Source organism: Chlamydotis macqueenii, chromosome 2, assembly GCF_036417535.1.
Source record: "Chlamydotis macqueenii isolate bChlMac1 chromosome 2, bChlMac1.mat, whole genome shotgun sequence".
Classification (NCBI taxonomy): Eukaryota; Metazoa; Chordata; class Aves; order Otidiformes; family Otididae; genus Chlamydotis; species Chlamydotis macqueenii.
Window position 1 is genome coordinate 92,372,604 of NC_141557.1, and position 21,103 is coordinate 92,393,706.

General features: G+C 39.8%; 1 protein-coding gene across 3 annotated transcripts in view; it reads left to right on the forward strand.

Annotated features, from left to right (window-relative positions):
* The window catches only part of FHOD3 (formin homology 2 domain containing 3), a 393,419-nt gene that overhangs the window by 221,725 nt on the left and 150,591 nt on the right, over window positions 1–21,103 (forward strand). For all 3 annotated transcript variants that reach the window (XM_086740433.1, XM_086740431.1, XM_086740432.1), the window contains exon 6: window positions 10,421–10,515. In XM_086740433.1, the coding sequence (XP_086596559.1) occupies window positions 10,421–10,515 (95 nt within the window). The remainder of the gene's footprint in view (window positions 1–10,420; window positions 10,516–21,103) is intronic.

Genomic DNA, 21,103 nt, shown 5'->3' on the forward strand with positions numbered 1-21,103 from the left:
ATTTCTGGAAAGTATATAAGGAATTCAGTTTCATTGTCCATCACTGGGTAATTATTATAAAGAAAATTAGAAGGATATACTCACTGTTGTTTTTTAAGGCAGCTCAGTGAATAAAAAGTGACAGATGCATTTTTTTCTTAAAATCATTTGATGTGAGGATGCATCCCTCAATAGATAAAGACGTGGAGATCTTGGTTCAGTCAGCTTTTATTTTTAGACTGTTTGGTTTGAATCTTTTGTAGCCAGCTCATGAGGGTGAGGAGGCCTTACTTCCAGTCTTGTCTTTGCTTTAAACATACAGTCTTCCTTCTCCCACTTTGCTTAAGAATGATCTTAATTTAGTTGCTGAACTCAAAGCATCATAAATTCTCATTTGTCCTACTAATTTCTGCTCTTGAATCAGTCCTTCCTGGGCAAGGAAGGAAGCTTTTAATGTACTGTTCATCAACAATTTTGGATGATTTGGAATATAGTCAGGAAAAATGTGACTTTCTCTGCTCCTCTACGGTGCCATTTAAATCAGTTGGTTTCAAGGTAACAAAAGCATTGAAGAAATCTTAAGTTTATATTGAAAAGCACAATTATAAAAAGCAAAGCTTCTTTACCATTTTGCCACTAACATTTCAAACAGTACTGAGGTGTCCCGGAATGATCTTAATACTTCTGTGCTGTCTGTTCACTTGTTACATTTCCGTCTGTTGACATGAAGAAAGCATCCCTTCATAGGAACTTTTAGACTTGTCTAAACTCCTGTAGCTCATGTCACTTTAGCAACAAGCATTGAGAAATGTTAGAAGTGATACCTACTTAAGGTGTTTTGTAGTACTTCTTGAAATACTATTTCTTCTTCTGTTGGGAAACTTTCACACGCAGATAAGAGGGAACATCATTTGGAATACATTGCCATGTGAAGAAACTATGTCAGAATTTTGAAACAGCTTAATATAGAAAGAATATAGCTGGAGAAATGTACTTCTATTTTTTGTTCTTAGTGTAGCTCTTCCATGGTATTCCTTAAGCACACCTTACACTGCCAGCTAGAATAAAAAGCATTTCAATTTTCCTGAAAATTGGAAGGCTGCCTAAGTGTCACTTTTGGCAACACGCTTTGTTTCCTGCAAAACCCTCCGTGGGAAGTGATATGAAACTCCAGTGGTAGGATTACTATTTTCAGGGACTGTCATTCATCTTTCTTTTGTTGCTTTTCTGTTCTTCAGGAATATAGTGTGTATCATTTTTAGAAGTCCATACTTACTGAGCGTATGCCACAACATATGAATTTTGGAGACTGGTTTTTGGCTTTTGAGTAGCAGAAGTAACTTTACATGCCCACTGAAATTGTTTTGACTCTCTGTAAGCCTCCCTGATGAAGTTTAGTTTAAGTGTATTTAGCTACCTTACCAGTTGCAATGCTGTTATTTCAGAATGCTAAACTGGGCCCATGTCTACCTGCCCAGTTGTAGCACCTTGGAAAATGAAGTTGAGCTTAAAAACCAAGGAACTACAGTTTTGGGAAATATGACCACTCATGACAGCAACAACACGTTACTACGTGGCAACAAAAGATCATTGATCAATGTTTGTGCTTTACAAAGACTCTACTGAAGTCTGTCAAGTAGAGCTATGTTTGAAGTTTCAACTGGCACAGGAATTTATCTTTTTTTCTTTTATTCCTCTTATTATACAGTAATGCTGGGGATTCTTGTGTTTTCTCTTTTTGCTTCCCGCCAATCTTGTCTTTGTTTAGGAAAAATTTAAATCTTGGGAAATGTGGAGTTTTTTTCAAGAAAAACAGGAAAAAAAAAACCCTAGTCAACGAGAATCTATCCTTTGTTCACTTCAAAACTGACAGGTTTCATCCTGGAAGTTTTACTGCCGTGTTACAAGAAATACTGTTGATGACTAAAAATGCTTGGTATGTGAATGTTTTTACCTTACCGTGTGTCCTTTTTCTGCTCTGGTGTTAGTCCATTTGTTAAACAGCCCAGCTGTGTTACTCCTTGATTCCCTTTACTTTCCCATAGGGCAGGAACACCAAGACAGCGTGGAGTGTTTTCATAATCACTGCAAAAGTGCCCAACTGCAGTCAACAGAGATCCTATTGGTATATAATTAAAAAAAAAAAAATTAAAAAATTACTGTATTCTCTGCCCCAGGTGCAAAGGCACACAGAGTCTGACAGTCAAAATAAGCTGGCTTTGCTAAGACTGAATCTCAACTGCATTTTCTTCCAAACTCTACGGTATTTTCCCGTCTGAATGCTGAGTTCATTCTCAAGGCTTAGCTTTTTGGCATGTAAAGGAGATGCTGGAATTCCAAACTGATGTGCTGTATGTAATTGATAATGATTGATAAAAGACAGCTAGCACCTGTGGGACCTTTCTTTGTGCAGGGTAAATAGGTGTCTGAGGAGTTCAAGAAAGGGAGCTACAGAAATTATCTTTTCCATTCTGCAGAGGCTGGCTTGTGTTTCCCTCTTTGTACCTTCAAAGTCAGGATTAGTATTGTTTACATAGACAGAAGGCTTATGGTCATGATGATTAATTGAGAGGGAAAGGCCTTGAAATCCATCACATCTAGCACGTTGCCAGACTGAATTACTCAATCGGCTCCCAGATAGAAGGGCTAAGGTATCGTTGCTTAACTTGGGAGTCTCGCTAAGTTTCCCCAGTTTAATCCTAAATTCAAGGTAAATTTTCTTTTCTGTCTTCTCGCTCAGTGTAGTTATTGTTTCTTGACTGTGGATTAATCTTCAACTTAAATTCAGTTTAATTCAATTTAAATATTATGGGAGGGACTAAATATATGATTGGAGGCAGTAAAGAAGACAGAGCCAGACTTCAGTGGTGCATAATGAAAGGACAAGAGGCAAAACATGGCCACTAGCTGAAATACAGGAAATTAAATTGAAACTTAAAAATGAAACAAAAAAAAAAAACCTATGAGGATGACTGAGTACTGACACAGGTTTTCCAGAGAGGTTGTGCAGTTTCCATCCTTGGAGATATATTCAACACCCAACTGGACGGAGTTCTAAACAACTTGCTCTGGATTTCCTTGGTTTGAGCATGGGTTGGACCAGGCAGTCTCCAGAGGTGCCATACAACCTCATCCAACCTGTGATACTCTGATTCAATTTTACTGCTGTTATAAAGCACTTGGATGCCTAAGCATGATAACTCCATTATAAAAAGTTTAAAATACAGTTAAAGATTAGTCTTCTCTGAAATTGGTGTGTGAACTATTTTATAGGCAATTAAAGAGATTCTTAAAAACAGAGCTTAATTTCTGTCCTGAAGCCAAACCACTTCTCTTTTCCTGCAGCATCAGTACTCAGTGCAAGAAGTTATAGCTGGGAGTTGGGTCTAAGCCCACTGGAATTAATTCTTTAGTATTTCCATGGGTAGTGCCCTGCGCTGGCATAATGCTTTTGCAGAATGTCTCGCCTCACAAGAAGATCTCTCTGGCAATCTCACCATCACGTCTTGCTCCTTGAGAAATTAAGTTGTGTGGGCCAATGTTCTGAGGAAGTCTCCTCAGAAAATAATTTAAAACTCTAGAAATCTAAATTTTTAAGAAAAATATGTGACTTCATGCATACGTTGGAAGAACATTCAGTGTTACAGCCTATGTTGAGTAGCAGCCGCCTTAATTGAGTTCTATATATGTATACATTATAACATGACATCTTAATTCAGAGTTACCACACATTCTCTTTTTCCACAGGAGTTTTGCTTTGTGAAGCACCAGGGAGCAATGGTTATCTTTTAAAATCATCTAGTTAACTTTTTATTTTCCTTTCTTTTTCCCCTTTTCCTGTCTTCCTTAATTCTCTTTCTTTTTTTTTTTTTCATACTTCCATGCTTTTAGTCAGCTTGTAAAATCGTGGTCTAATGCTGGAGTAGACTTGCTTGTTTATTAAAAAGGTATTTCAATTACATGCTTCTTTTTCATGAGAAAATGTTTTTACCTTTTGCTATGTAAGCTTTACCCAGCTTATTGTACATTAGTAAGTGTTATTAGTCTATGCTAGAATGCATGCTAGAAGCATGCTAGAATATAGTGCATTTAAAATGTGAGGGCTGCAACATAGAATAATGGTTAAAACAATTATGACTAATCATACAAAGCTTTTATAATGCATATACATAAGTCAGTTCATGTGTAAAGGGATTCAGCAGGTTAACTTCTGACAGGGTGAAGTGAGAGTCTACTATTTCTTTGCAATCAGGTAAATTGTAAGAAATACCACAAAATAAATGTTGGAAGAGGTGCAGTTCTGACATGCTCCTTTGGCTTTGGTGGGGCTTGTGCACTGCCACAAGTGTTGTGTGGTGTGTATAAAGGACCAGCTTTTACTGGAACACTTGAGCTGATTAAAGCTGCCTGATGTCCTTTGACCTTGCTGCGTGCTGTTTTTTAAAGGGAGAAACACTAGAGGAAAGGGTGGTGGAGAGGACATGAAGAGTAGAAGATTCCTCGAAAGAGCTTTCTGTGGTCCTGGGCTTGCCATGTGTTGGCCGTCCCTTGCGGAAGGGCTGTCTTTCACTTCACTTGAACCTTGGGGACCCTGAGAACCCTTTGGAAGTAGGCTTTAGGAAGAGAAGTGTGTGTGTGAGTTTGAAATGGTGACTAGAGTCCTTCTAGTTAAGGAGCCTCAAAACAGGGAGGTTACAGAGGCATTGACCATGCATGTCCCTGTCCCTGAAAAAGAGAGGGGGAGGGGACCTGCTGCTGCCCCCCCAAACCACAGTCACAACCTGCTTTCAAAGTGAATAATCAGGCTTGTAAACGCTCTGTGGTCCCTACGCCTGCTGTTATCACCAGTCGGTTTCCGAGGACCGGAAATGTTTGTTCTTTGTGGATCACTTCTTCTGAGTACCTGCGGCACAAATGACTATAAATGTAATTGAGGCTTCAAAACTTTGACATGTTTTCCCAGACTCTTGGCTGTTTGAAGCTCTGCTCCAAGTCCAGAATTGGCAACCTGTTTTCATGTAGTAATCAGCAATGAAAGAGCATTTCTTTGCTAGTGGCCCCAGGGATTCACCAAAGCTAAGGTTATTGTTAAAGATGGACAATTAAGTAGAACAGAATAATAATAATAACAGATCTAAAAGTCTCTCCATTGTGCCAGGAATGTCAGAGTTATAAATCTCCTCCAGTATTTCCTGTGGGCTTTTGTGGACGGTGGAAACTATTGCTAGGCTCTGCCGTTTAAGATCATAGCGTTAAGCATGGAGTTTTAACGGACTGATTGAAATAATAAGTGTCAAAATACACTTGTACTGTCTCTTTAGAAATAAAATAATAGCAAAGGCACGTTTTTAGCCACCAAGTAAAGAAAGAATTTTTGTTTCTTAGTGAGCTTGACTTTGATTTTTAAATAATCACAGAATAGTTTGGATTGGAAGGGGCCTTCAAAGGCCATCTAGTCCAACCCCCCTGCAAGGAGCAGGGGAACTTCTGATTTACATTAGCAATGTAATACATTTACATCTGTACAGAACTGTCTTTGCAGTTTTAATTTATAACATTAGTTCTGTGATATGTTTTTTTTTTTTTGTGAGAAAGCTCAGTTCCTGGTTCATACATTTAATACAGGTTCAGTACATGCTTAATATAGGAGTTATGAATATTAATTTCACAGCATGTTTCATAGCATGTTTCACACCATGATGTGTGTGATACTGGAAAGAACAAGTGAATGGAGGACAAAGACAAGATTGAGAAAGGAGCTGGAATTTAAGAAAGCTTTGATAAGAAACAAAATATTCATGCATTTGTAGCTAGGAATAAGATTGTTTTTGTCTTCCTAGATGACTAAAGACATCTTTAACAGGAGTAAAGAAATGGAAATAGGTGCATGAACAGCAGATTTTGCACAGAAGCTAAAACCAACCCATACAAATAGTAACAGAGGAAATAGCAAAACAAACAAAACCCCAAACCTAAAAATTTTAACTGGTTCTAGCCCTGTGGAATGGGGGTGAATCATAAGGTTTGGCACAGTGCTGCTTTATAAGATCATTTTTAGAAGTAGTGGAGAGGCCAGGTCCTCTATTTTATCTGATGTCACTTCTTAGAAGCAAGGAGCTCTGCTATGATTTTGTTTATTTCCAAGTAGCTGCATGGTACAAAAGTTGATTTTAATAATGATTTCTCATCAGGGAAAACACTACCCAGTACCCTTGAACATCATGGAGAAGATAAGCTCTTCCCTGAGGGTGCATGTTCAAGCACTGTTGATGGGAGTGTGCTACAAGCAAAAGTAAAAGCTCCCGACATCCAGCATGTCAGGGCTGAGCTGGAGATTTTGTGTTCAGGGCAGTCCCACTTGGTAGCTGAGCTCTTGCTATGAGGAAACATGGAGAAATATTTTTTTTTTCTTCAGAATTATCACCTACTGCTTTGTAATGGAATACTAGGTAACTGTATTATCTCCCTCTCGGGATGCCTCACTAGACAGATACTGAAACTTTGTTCTTGCTCAGAACGTTTACTTTGATGGAGTATGCCTTTGCGGTGCCCAGGATAGCACGCGTAGGCTAGTAGTCTGTATTCAAATTGAATGAAGGCAATCACACAGAACTTTAATTTCTTGTTGATGATGATCAGATTGTAACTAGCAATGAGAACGATGACTTTTATCAGCTGGTTCTTCCCAGTTAGTTTCATCACAGTTCTGTCTGTCATTTTTGCTCACCATTGTTGTATACAGTGTGTCACGTGCACGTTATGAAGTGCCTGATGAACTTGGGCCAGAAGCTTCCTCAGGAGCCGAAACCTGTGGCAACAGGGTCTGGCTTTGACCTGCTTCACCTTGTACATTTGCTTATTCTAATGGAAACAAATTCAATCACAAGATGCATCCCTGCCGTAATTCTTGACCTGATGAGTGGGATTTGGAATCTCAGAAAACTGTAAGAAAATAGTTTTTCTGCTTGTTCAGTGTTGTTGATTTCTCTAAGTTAGTCTTGTGGTAAAATATGAAGCTGATAGAGCAGATTAGAGAAGCAGGTGTGCAGGCAAGAAACAGCTTTGAATCATTTGACACTCTGGGTGGGAAAAATCACTTGAAGTTATGTTTATTGTGATGATGTTTTGTCGTAGAGTTTTTCCCCTTTGGTCCTGTTAACTTTATATAGGAAAGATCTCAGGAGAGCATCAATGCCAATACTGGCAAGTTTTTAGAGGCTTTCTTAAACCTCTTGTTTCACAGAAATCTATGAAGTTTCTGGCTGGTGTGTCCTTTTCTAGCCTAAGCCTTTCCTAAGAAATCCAGCAATTTTCCACTTGAAAATAGCTATGGCTGAAGTCACACACTACTTTCACATAAGATTAAGGGTTCGACAAGGGTAGTGGGAACAAAGAAATTCCAAATTAAGTCTGCTCTGTACTTAAACCCCCCTTTCCCAGCCCCCTGTTGCACAATAGCAAGTTTTCCTAATGCAAGTGGGTTGTTGATATACTTCCAAAAAGAATTCCAGTTAGCTGAGAGATGGGATTAAATGGATTAAATAGCCTTCTTGTTTTTCAGTGAAAAAAAAAGAGGAGTTTGGTTGAAGACACGTACAAATGCCAACTTGGAGCTTGCACTGTAGCTGCAGCCATTTCAGCAGACTATGATCTGTGGCCAGTCTATGTCCTTCTAATGCAAAACTGGTTTTCCCTACTCAGCCAGATCCAAGCCCTGGGAGATCCCAAGAACCTCCAGCCCACCAGCCTACTCCTACACTAGCGTTTTTGTGATCTCTTCCATTTTACTATTGTGTTATGTGGCTGCTAGGTGTTAGCTTTTCTTCTTCATGATATAAAACCCAACATTCCCTTTTTTTTTAACTCTTATTGTGGACTTCTTTTCCTAAGAATTTATAAGGCATCAACTTTGTACAAAGTACATACGGATTCTCCCTAACTTACTCTTCCTCATAATGAAAGGTAATTTCTCCTCAGCCCTGCCTATCATGTCTTACTTTCAGTTTTCTGACCCCTGAAGGCAGGAAATAGCAATATGAAGCTCCACGCCAAGGTCTGTTAGCAGCTGATAACTTGATGTATGGCAGATAATTACTGGAGTAATTACTTTTATGTGGACCGCATGACTCCATAGCAAACCTGTCTTTCATGAATGCCATTTCATGGCGTTCTTTTCAAGTCTTTGTCATGTGAAACTTATTGGCTACTTGTTCACATGGCAGCAGTAGTGGTTTCTTTCATGTATTACTGATTTTTCACCTATATTCAAAATAACCATTCTGTTACTGGAAAGATATAGATAGTATCATATACTTGAGATAACATTGATAAAGACAAAACAAAGGTGGTGGGAGAGTTTGTGGGGGCAAGATTAGTGGTAGTAAATCAAAATTATCAGGACTCTAAAATTTTCCTGTGGCTTCTTTCTTAAGTCTACTAATTTGCCTTAACCTAGTGTTGTTATGAAGAGTCACATCTAAGAGGCTGAAGAGTAATGCATCCCAGATCTCACTTACACGTCCAGGGTAACTAGTCTTAAGTATAAACAGTGGAGTAATTTTGTATTGTGTGTGTGTGCTTTCCCTTTAAAAGCAGACTACTTGCTGTCTCTGATTTCTATATTAATTTGGAAAGCATACACCAAGAGTAAAATTTGTTTCACATTTGTTTCAAATCTGATTAAATCCCTTCACCCCCAACCAAAGAATTTGCAAGGAAAAAAAAAAGAAAAAAAAAGGAGTTGGTGACCTTATCATGACAGGATCTCATCCTGATCAAGGGCCAAATCTTTTAGTGTTGAAAGGAAGTAAAAGCAAAAATTAAGAACTTTCTCTGATTACTGCCGAAATAGCAGTGTTCTCCTCTTTCCTCTACCTGCAAGGAAATACTACAAAGCAGCCACTTATTCAGGCAGTACAATTCTTATCTCTCTTCAGTGACTGGCTTACATCTTTTATTTTGCCTTAACACTTGGGCCTGTGTCCCTCCCACCTGATTTTATCCACCTGAGACATGCGTCTTCAGAGCATGGTGAATGATTGCTTCCTGGAGCGGAGGCGTGGAGAGAGCCGGGCGTACCCCAGCGGCGATGCAGCCTGCCTAAGATACCAGTTGTCTCCTTGCTGTAGCCCTCTTGCTCGCTTTTTCTCCATCTTCATTGACTGCATAGGGTGATTTTGCTTCCAACTTGGTGTAACAAATTAGATAAGGAGTATGAGTACCTAAAATTAGTACCTCGGTTTTTTTAACCGTAAGTTAGACCAACTAGAGCAAAGGGAGAAGGAGGAGGCTTGATGCAAGACTGAAAGTTAGCTGCTTAGCTAGAGGGGTCCTTAAGTGCTTGCCTAACATTCATGTCTTTGAAAATCTGCCCTCAAGGAAAACATTGCTGCACTGTGCACAACCTGTGCAAAACTTAGCAAACGTTCGGAATGTGTTTGGAAGATTAAGAACATCGTAACTTTCCTCACCCTGTGGGTTTTTTCCTTCCCCCTTCCCTGCCCCCATAAAGCAGTGTACTAAGGACTCGTCAGGTTGTGCACTAGATAATTGAGTTATTATGCCAACAGGCTCTGCTGAAAGGTGTTACATCAGTGATTTCTTTTTCATCCCACTGTGCTTTGATCTGCTGCTATAAAGCAGAAGATCTAACAGTGGAAACTTTTGAAGATGATAGATGAATTTTGCTAATCCAGTTTTCATAATCCTTACCAAAAATGTCTGTCCTTATCAGTCAGAAAAGATTTAATAGCTGTTGTCTCTAGAAAGTCTCATATTATCAGGATTGCAAACTATGGAATTACTGTTATGAAATGTTTTACTGTCATGTTTTGGACTGTTGTTCTAAATGCTTTAGAATAAATGAATAAAGATGCTTCTTTGTTAAGCATACTTTGTTATATTTTCTCACTAAATAGCAAAACTCCTTTTCAAGAGAGCACTGTGCAGTGGTGAATATTTGCTGTTCTTATTGGTGTTAATTGCCCTGCTTTAACTTCATATTATCGGAATTCACTGAACAGTCACCTTAATCCAAATACACTAATTCCTGACATTATATGGTGCTGAAACAAATAGTAAAAGTCTTGGCTCACTAAATGTAAAGCATTTTTGGCTCGTCGAACTGTTGGAACAGTAAGCAGTATATAGAATACTGTTTTCAGATTTTGGGGCAATAAAATGTGGCGGCATCTAGGAAGGAACAAGTGCCTGTGCTTGTCCCTGTATGAAATTCATGCTTACGTCATCCAGATAAAGTCAGTGAAGTTACTACAGTTGCCCAGGACTTTGTCCAGCAAAATCTTGCCCAATATATCTTTTGTTAGTTGAGCTCCTCATGTCTCTGGAAAAACCCTGCTTACAGTAAATTGCCAGCAATGTTTAGACTTAGAAAAAGTATTCATCGAGTCTGATTGTATTTTTTCTCTTTTTTTTACAATAGCTTTGGGCCAGATAATGCTCTATGTTGATGGCATGAATGGCGTAATAAATCATAATGAAACCATCCAATGGCTGTACACACTTATTGGGTCAAAGGTAAGACACTTTCCAAAATTCTCAGTTTATATGGCTTTGGTGTTTTTTAAATGCATTTTATTTGTATTACATATGCATTGAGGGTATAAATAGACTGCATGTTAGGTTCTAAACGAGAACACAACACTCTGCATGGAAACCAAGGCACGCTGAGCTGGTTTGTTGTTTTTTTTTAGTGTTTTTATACTTTTTTTTGTACTTTCCAACTTTGTGCTGCTGACTCTCCAACTTTAGGAAGTTTATTAAGGCCTGCAGGGTCTGCTGCTGCTCTTACCATGTAGACCTGCTTAGGATAGATCTGTATGACACAATAGCTGGAACAGCATATGTTAGCTATCAATAACAACTCAAAAGTTGCTGTAATTGATGGAGTTGAAACCATAGTTAGAATTACTAAGAAATTTCCAGGAACTTTTCTTCAAGTGGCTGAGTCACAGAATGTTGCTGTTGGATACTGTAGTGACATAGAGATGCTGCTACTGTTCCCCCTTTCCCCTGATAGCTTTCATAACACAAGGAGAAAAAGAGGCCAGTGTCCCAGGGGCCTTTTTTAACTGCCACAGAATTTTTTTTTCTGTGCAAACTTCACTCCTGCAGCAGATAATCAAGTCAAAGAACAGATGGTAAAGTACTGAAATAACTGATTTGTCTTGGGTTGACGTACCTGTGTTGGTAGATAGGTTAAAGAAAGAGAATTATAGCTGTCAAATCTCAGTCTTGCAGGACATGGTTCATGATTGGGAGAAGATAGGGAGAGACTTTTCCCCCATGTAAACTGTTCCGCTGTTGGCTGAAATGTTAGCCACAATTGGAAAAAGCGAGGCCAGATGAGAGAGAAATGGTTTGCTTGGTATAGGTCCTCATTTTCTATGGAACAGTTAAAAGAAGCAAGCAAAAAAGGAAAAAAATTACCATGTCCATTATTATTTTAATTCTCTAATGCACCTAATGGGAGTGAGATGGGTGAGAAACACAACTGTATTGCTACTTTGCAGATTAAATTCTTTCTAGATTTTCCTGACCAGACTACTTCAGCTATCGAGTCCTTTAGCTCCTTTCTCCCTCCCCCATCACCGGTCTGAATGATTATCTCCATGTCCTGGCTCAGCGCCTGCAGCTGAGGAATGCAGGCAATGTGCTTTGAATAGTTTGGTTTCAGGTAGCATCAAAGTTGCTTTTTCATTATTCTTTGACTGTCTTGGAAGAGATCTAAGTCCCTGTCTGTGTGTGCCAGAAGTTAACTGAAGGTATGGGCAAGCTTACTGTCAGAGTGTGGTGGGACAGCTGCTTTATGCACTTAAAAGGTGGTTTTGACTTTCTGTGAAAAATGAACCCCTGGAATTTGCAGTGCACCTATGATCTAATTTCCAGCTCTGCTATGCTGGTGCCTTCTCTGCAGCAAAGGCGGCAAAAAGTATGTTAACACTGCTGAACAAAAGAAGAACAGCGAAATTGCCAATTAAGTCTTGGGACAAATCCCTCTAATAGGATGCAGGAGGAGAACAGTCATTCAGCTGCCGCAGCTGCAACACATGGTTTCTTGCCTTCTCAAAAGCTCTGACCAGGTTTAATACACTTAGCAGTGGAGGTGGCTGAATCTTTTCCACTGGTTTTCTGTTGGTCAAATTCTGTATGGGTTTTAACCCCTTACTATTACTTGCTCTGCTCTGTTTGCGTAGGGCTGCTGGCTCCGTGGCCCTTGCCCCCTTCGAGTAGTGTATAGCATGTACGTGTCCACTGCAGGACACGCATTCATCAGGGGACCTTAGAGTCTGTCACACTCAGCACTGTAACAGCTGTAATTTTAGCACCCAGCTCCAAATTAACTTTAGGCACCCAGTGATACTTCTGTAGGGGGATAGGGGACGGGGACAGGAAATAAAATTATAAGTTAGTGAGGAAGAAACACTATAAAAAATTTACTGAAAGTGTCTAGGTTGTTCTCATTGTATTCCATCCTGTTGCTAGTTCTGCTGCAGTTTTACCCCTCTGAGTATCAGTAGATGCTTATATAGATGGTTTATCAGAAGTCGCTGATAATTTTAGCACTGTGGTCTAAATTTGCACTGAACAAAGTAGCTGGGGAAGTGATTAAAGTTCCAGCAGCGTGATTGTGCTGTTGGTGCTGGATAAGAGGCACCAGTGGCGCCGTGGTCAGGAACTGACGAGCGGGAAGAAAGTTAATCTTACCTGACTCATTTGTTGGTGAGAAGAACCTCCTGCTTCAAGTTGCTGTTATACAGGTGTTAGGCTGGAAATCTGAAGTTAGCAGTGCCCTTCTTCTGCATTATTATTTAAAGGGAAGAGCATTATCAGCAAATTCTAGACTCTTAGGGCCATTGCTGGTCCTTTGCAAGACACATCCAACCATGTGTGGCCAGGCCAATGTGTGCCAGTGGCCTGTTGCAGGCTGGCTGTAGGCAGTCTTCAGTGGTTAATAGATGCCTGACATAAAACATTTACAGCATAATCCAAATTTAAATGTACATTACTACTATTTCATCATTAGTTATATAGGCAGCAATTCATCAGTATTTCCCTGTTTAACAAAGCATTCAAGTATGTACTTAATTATGGGTGTATGGTTACATGCTGTTGGCTTCCAGGGAACCTTAATACGTAACTGAGATCAGCGGTGTAGGAGTGCAAGAGAGAGCTACAGCAGGGCCAAGGTTCTGACTGTCTTATATAAGCTAGAAGTTACATAAATAGGAAATATCTATGTCAACCATGTTTTCTTTCAGCATTCATTGGGAGCGTGGAATATTTATGCAAGATACCTTGCTTTTTAAAAGACAAAACTAGGAGTCAATGAATGTTAGTTAACAGTGCTTTCAGAATTCCTTCTTAATTTTTACTTTTTTTTTTTTTATAAGTGGGTAATCTAACCTATTAAGGATGTTGCCTTACTTGACTACGTGCCATAACACACATGATTCAACCTCACAGCATCTGGGAAATGACATTTCACCGCTTTCTCAGTGTTTCTGCTAGCTAGTAGGTTGCTGCTGCTGAAGTTGGACTTAAATTTTTGTGTCATATTGCAAGTTGTATTTAGCCTGGTTGTAAAGTGACCTGAGGCATTTGTTCGTGCTGGCAGCTGGCACCTCAGAGCCCTGTGGAGCTCTGTGGTGGATCATCTGCAGGTAGAATTTTGATTTTGCCTCTGACCTGATAACAGAAAGTGTTTAAAAAAAAAGTACATTTCTGAACATCCTGGAAGAACCTATTGTCTGCTACAGAAGGAAACGTTCCTTTGCATCACAAACCCACAGGCTTCTGCCACTCCACCTCAGTCTTCAAAGGCACATCTGAGGCATTAAGTGGTCCAAAACCTGAATCTGGCTTCACCTTTTCTTTCCCTCCATTTGTGACTGCTACTGATTATTTTTTTTCCCATTTGATGTCCCAGGCTGTTCTAATTTCCCCCAGGGGAGGTAAAGGCTCTTTTTGGCATTGTTTTTGGTAGAAAGTAATCCATTTTCAAAGTGGTGCTGGACCCAGTCTGATACAACGAGGTTGATTAAAGATTCCTATCTCACATCTTGTATTATTTTTTTTTTCTACTTTGCTTCTGTCTGGGTCCCCCACTGCAAGATTAAATATGAATTTTAACTAGCAAGTTGTTCTCTGTGCCTTGTGTGAATCTTTTCTTCCCTTAGTGTTGAAGTAATGACTTTCTGTGTGTTTTAAGTGTAATTCAATCCAAAAGAAGAGGAAAAAAATTTCAAAGCAAAAGGAAAAAAAACCCACAACATTGAAACAGAACGTGCTTGTAGTGGGTGAATTTGTTGATTTCAAAAGGAAAGTCCAGTAGGACTGCTTTTCCTGCACGGTGTCAGTGACATGTTAAAACATGCACACGGTTGGTAAGTTGTTTCCTGAGAATTTTGGGGGAAATAATACTCTTAGTCACCAAAAGCACTCAAATTGTTTTTACAAGTGAATCGTTTAAGATATGTAGACATAAATACTCAGTATAAGAACTTGATTACATCAGTCTCCGTTTCACAAGTCATGTACTCAACTGAAGTGGTAAGCAGAGTAGACCATACCTCATAACTTGAATTTGTGCTTTTCTTTTCCTCAAGGCATTTATTTCCAAATCTTCTGCAAATAGATGTTAAAGTGGGTCTACAAATATATACTGAAAACTGATTTGTACTCGTGGAGAACTGTTACATATGTAAGGGGCTTAAGAGTTGTGAATAGGACTAAAATAGTAGTATTAGTAGTACTAAAGCCCTTTTAATTAAATCACCACCAAAACCAAATAGTATACTCTCTTGTTGAGGGTCTTGGAAATACGATATATTTGCATCTCATTAATTTTTCTCATTATATATTTTGAAAATCATTGTGTGCTTGGATGGCCTGTTCTGAGTTAACATTGCCTGGATAGTGATAACGAATGTACAGATGAGTAGGCCTGATCTTTGTAAGCAGGAAGTTGTACTGTAGAATTGTCTTGCAGTTTATTCTTAACATGTTTGGAAGGTGATCTAGAAAATTTGGCCAGCTAAAAGAATTAAGCATCCAGGAAGAATAACACAGCTTGAGGACCTTCCATGATTAATATCACATGTTATCTTCTTCCCAGTCCGCTGCTTTGATGGTTAACAAACTCTCTTGTAGCCTCTGACAAATAACACTCCACATACAGCTAACACACAAGCCATGTAGATTGCACCATCTCAGAGCCACAATTCTGATAAGCCTGTGGTTTTGTTCTGTTTTCAGGTCTAGCCCAGGTAGAAATGTCAGTTAGGTGTCAGTCTTACAGGCTTTCAAGCTCCTTTGCTTCCTGCAAGGGTTCAGAGCAAAGCTGAGATCTACTGTTGAGCCCTAAAATCAGTGTGGCTTCACCCGTGGGCTGCCCTGTGCTCGAGAGCTTGAGCTGTGGTGAACAGGTACGACTGCTCTGAGTTCAGTGAAACTGTGAACATTCGTGTCAGCTTAGCAGCTGGCTCCTACATTTGATCTCCTCTGCATTTGGCCATTTGAACTATTGTTATGAAAATGGTTGTGTGAGGAAGAAACAAAATCCTGGATTTATAGGAACTTAACTTTCCTACTTCCTGCCTCTCAAGGGCTTGAGCCAACGCTCACACAGGTCGGCAGAGAGCTTCCCTCCGTCTTTGACTCAGAAACTGTAACAGCACTGTTGCATGAGCAGAGTTTATGCCGAATTGTATTTAATTAATGCTTTGAAGATAAGGATCAGGATGTTGCAATGAACTTGGAATAGGATACGCCAACCAGTGCAGACTGTATTGTGTGCTCGCGTTGGTCTGTCCAACTCAGCAGACAGACTGCTACGCGCGGTGCTCTTCCTTACCCTCTGTATTCGTAGGTGGGTTTCATAGTTGTTCCAGCAAACGTGAGAGTCTGCAGTAGTCCAGTCCTGCAGCAATAACTATCCCTGTAGCTCCATCTATTGCATTCACTTCTGAATATTTTGAAGGGATGAAGACTCATTTTTCTCTGCTCAGAATGAACTCTTGTAGATTAAGGCGATACTAGAAAACACACAGTTCCCCCACATAATATCAGAGATCTGATTTCAACTCGTTTGAAGTAGAGAATGAGAAAATGTAATGATTAACTGCCAACAATGTGGCAAATGTTCAGGCCAAACTTTTCACTCCGTCTCATCTGTTCGAATCTGTATGGGAAAATGTCCTGTTAGCACTGAGTGAAATGTGGCCAGATATTTCTAGGAAACATCGTGCATCTGTGCAGATACACAGATTTCTTGTTATAAAGGAAAGGCATGAAGAAAGAAAAAAAGACAGTGTTTTCCTAGAATTAGGTAGGGGGGAAAACTGAAAAACAACCTAAAAATCAGTGCTAGCTTTTAGAATTACCTTGGTCTCTCTCGTGACAGTGATTCAATGTCGCAGATCTATTACCATTCATATTTGTGAGCAAATTATTGTGCCTCAGGCCCTAGCTATTACTCTTTTCTATTAGCTACTCGTGTTTTCTAACAAGCATTAAGTCCAGCATTCCTGTGAAAGCGGAAGGTGCAGTTGGAAAGTTTGCCTGTACAGAGCGATGAGACTAAAGAAAATGGAGCCTATTTGTCTTTCCAGAATGCTTGAAGCCACCAGTATAAAAGGTTTTTGACTATAAAATCAATTGCCTGAACAAGAAAAACAGCAAATTGTCAACCATAAGTTGTCAGATGGAAAAGAGTGAAGAAATATGAAATAGTTGCTCCAAGGATAAAGTGCGGCTGGTTATAATCCAAGCTTATAGTACACACCTGAGGTTTTTATGCATATCTGAACACAGAAATCAATTTGGCCAGTGTAAAACACATTGCTGTCATTATGCCAAACCTTTTGCGATAGCTAAGCTGTCATTTTGCAGAACAGAAATATCATTAGTCCTAAGTCAGGAGTTTAGTAGGCTATATTTTAAGGAGATGTACTGTGTTTTAAAATTAAAACAAGCAGTTATGTCTGAGCCTTTTCTGGAAGTACTGTTTCATGAGCTCAGATGCATAATGCTTCAGTTTACAGAGTTGCCTGTTTTCTGGTCTCTGTTGCTCTTAGGTGATACAGGGGTGTGTCTTTTCTGGCAGTGGCTGTGGTGCTTGGCAGAGGGCATGTGGGCTATTAGAAAATTTTGATGAAGAGCAGGGAAGGCTCTTCTGGTGCAAAGTCAGTTGGTGAAATGTCACCAGACTCAACTTTGTCAGCTTGGACCTTCAGCAAAGGTGAAGTGATGTAGTTTTTTACTCTACTTAATAATTGAATAAATATATGTGAAAAGTTCAGGTAGTGCTTCCCAATGAAGTACTTCCTCTGAATTTCCCCATTATTTTTTTTTTACCATAATAATTTTTCTTTGGTCTAATCCATTCAGTCGTGTCGGTGTGCAGGTACGTGATGTTTTTAGCGCTGTCACAGAACTAGAATGTGGGCTGCGCAGGTACGTGTCTCTTGGTGCAGGCACCTGTGGGTGCCCTGAGTGAAGGCCTCCTGGAGGAACCCACTTGGCAATCCTTCCTCTCTCCCATGAGCCCTGTTCTCCAAAGTTGCTACTTTGTGCTGCCGAACTTCACAGCTTCTGACATTGGAAGAAGATTTTGGAAATCATTTTCAGTCTGAAATGACCTCGAGCATTATTAAACGTTCCTGAACATTAAGCTAGCTGTGGTACCAGTCTGTCAGATTCTGGTTTATACTCTTATCAGTAAATTGGTATCAAAAATCCAAGTCCTAGGCTCACGTCAGTAACAAATACGTTCTGTACTGTGTCCTTGTATCCCGATGAGCTCACATGCCTCATTTCAGCAAGTCACTGGGCCAATGCTCGTTGTTTCCTCCAGATGTGATCAGCAGATCTACTTTTATGCAATGAGGCCTTGAATCATGGAGAGTGGGGCCCATGTCTATGTCACATACGGTACATGAGAGAGATCAGTATGAAAAACAAGAAAACAGACCATAGTGAATGGGTATGTTTCCAGAAAGTTCTGAGTACTAGTAACTCGCATGTATTTGTTGTCAAATTGTTATATTGTTCCTCTTTCCCCCGCACAGTGAGACCAGTGTAAGAAACAAACCCAGCATCCAGATCTCCTGAGGCTTAGTTAAGTGCCCTGAGTTTCAGACAGAGCTTTTGGTTGTTCTGGCAGCAGAAAGTGCAAGGGTGAGGGTGTGTGCTGAGAAGACTCCTGAAATTTTTTAGGAACAAAGGAAGGAGCCAACCTTTTTCATTCTTCAGTATGTATTAATGTTCTGGGGGTTTGTGACTGTTAAAGGACATTATGGTTAATTTTAACTTATTCCCTTGTATTTGAAGAATGTAGGTAGTCTTTCCTTATGTTGACAGAGCTTTGGGCTTACCTTACATATTCATCACAGTTCTCTGATATTAATTCTGTGACAAGCATAGTTAAATTAATTTATAGGATATGGATAGGATGCTTTTGTAATCGCTTCTTTTCTCACTGTTTATAGTAAACTTTCGGAGACTCAGACATTGTTGCCAAGTTGCATCTTCCTCTCACCTCTATTTTGATGATCACTGAATTGATATTAAAGAGAGGAACTGCACTGTTTGTGTGGGTCTTTTTTACAAGATTTGCAGAAACGCAAGTACAGTTTCTGAGGAAAGCACAGCAGAAATTCCACACAAAGTTTGTTAAATTTTTGACTGTGCAAGGATCTCATACTCGTCTGAAAGTATGAATCGAATCCGCTATGTACTCTCTGCCTGCTGTGAGGCATACAGAATCCATCTTTTTCTGCAGAGGTGTGCTGCTTGATCTTCTCTCTCAATTTTTTTTCCTGAATGTCCTGTCTTTTTGGAAACTCCTTAAGACAGAAACTGAATTGGTCAGTATATCATTGCCTTTATTTTTCTTCTAAAATTCATCTTAATTTTCTTCTTAGATTAGTCTGTGTCCTGTTTGCCAGGTATGTAGTGCAGTAGTGGAATCCTGCCTGCAGGACAGAAGGTGGTATCCAACATTTTTCGCAGCGTCATGTAAACCAGATTTGAGACAGTTCAGCCAACACGGCAGTTAATATACCACTGTTTTGCTTGTAGCTTAGCCTGGAAGAATGGCCCAGCTAGGGAGAGTGCCCATACATTGGGAGACCCAGGCTGAATGCAGCTTCCAGGCACATTCTTGAACCAGTTTCCAAATCCCTTTGTGCCCTGGTCCCTCATCTGGAAAACTGGTATTTGGATTTTAGAGCCCTGGGGGAAGAACGTGAGGGAGTGGAAGGAAGGATTATATATGTTGAAGACAGATACATAGGTGAAAGTTGAACCTGATACTGATCATTACTGTATCTGTCCTTCTGGCATCTCTCAAAAATGCTTGTGGTTCCTTTATTTAGATATAGTCGTTCTTTAAAGCAACAGCTACTCACTGAAGATACTTGAATAACAGTAAATAATATGTTGTATCAAAATGGAAACCACCAAAACATATATGAGAGCTTTATATTCAGCAGGTAGTGCACCCCAAGGAACCTCTGAGTTTCAGCCAGCTCAGGTCCCTAAAGTTACCTCACCAGATTATTGCCTTAAGACTCATCATGGTTACCTCATAGATTTTATGGTGGTCTCCTCAGTTACAGGATTAGTCCTTAGGAAGGAAGGTGCCTGGTAAAATGTGTGGACTTTGATTACTTTTCATAAGTTCAAGATCAAAAGAAAGATCCTCTGATATGTTTTCTTTCTTTCTTTTTTTTTTTTTCCCTCCACAGTCCCCTAGTAGTAGTTTATACCATATAAAGTCTTTTCAGAATAATTTCCAGCATACCAGCAGGTTCTCTAGCTGGCTCCCACGATACGCTGAAATGAGTCTCATCTGGACGTGCTGTGTACTCTCTTTCCATATTCTGATCCTCTTTGATCACAGCAATCGAACAAGAAGTTCAGATGCTTCCTGGTTTGCCCCCCTCTCTCTCTCTACTATTTTCCTTTTTGAAGACCACATTAATGAAAAACAAGAGTGTGATGTTCAGTATAAAAAAATACCGTTAATACCTTAGCCAGCATGGAATTTTTATAGATTGTTCCCTTTCATTTTTTAATTTCCTCTTCTTATTAAAAGACACAGAACTGTAGCAACTGTATGCTTTGTCTTTTTTGTTTCCAGTAACACATAGCTGTTTCCTTCTTTGGTTTAGTAAGAAAATGAAAGCATCCTTTTCAGAAGCCATTTTTTCTCCACTGCACTTTAAATATCACTGTGTGGTTGTCTAAGCACCTTATTGTTATGATTTTAGAGGGAAATGCAACTCTTTGCTAACTTGTAGTTTGAATGCTTCCCCAGTTGAACTTTGCACATGACATCTTTTCTTGCAGAATGTAAAAAAGAAAGAGTAAAATGAGACAAGAGGACCTCTGCAGGTATTAATCCGATGTAGGTTGAGTTTCTGTTCACCCTGTTTTAAGGGAGAACAAAATTCCACTTTTTCATATTTTTTTCTCCTCTGTGTCGCTCTGCAGACTCTTCGTGGTCTGCAGTGCTCTGTGCTCAGGTCGCTGCTTCTTTTTGTCTTCCTCATTGCAGTCTGACTTCCACAGGTACATGCTTTCCTCATATTTAATGTCTGTTGGGCCACTCTTCCATTCACAAAGGAACTGTAGAGGCCTCTGCAGTAAGGATTCTCTGTGGGTGGGGTGGAGGAAGATGTGATAGCCCACCTGAAGATAGGTTTGTTTCCAGATCTGCACTGCCTGGTGATTTACTCAGGCAGACATCTGTACTGGCTGTGGATCTAACAGGGAGATTTGTGCCAAACTTGATTAGAATTGTGATATACCTCAGCTTTCATCACTGGCCTACATGATGTCCCTTCTTGTTTCCTTGTCATCCCCTTCTGACATGGGGATGCGACGTGAATGCCCAAGTTCAGTTTCTGACAGTGGAAGATCTACATTCAGAGCACAGCATCAGATAGAAAACGTCAATTCACTGGGTCGGAATTGCAGTATCTGTCAAAGAGGATAGCCTTGTCATTTACTAGGGTGGTTTTGTATAGGAACAGCGAGTGCTCAGAGAGTGGCCCACAGCATTGGGCCATGAGATAGGATCTCAAAATTGAGCGCAAGA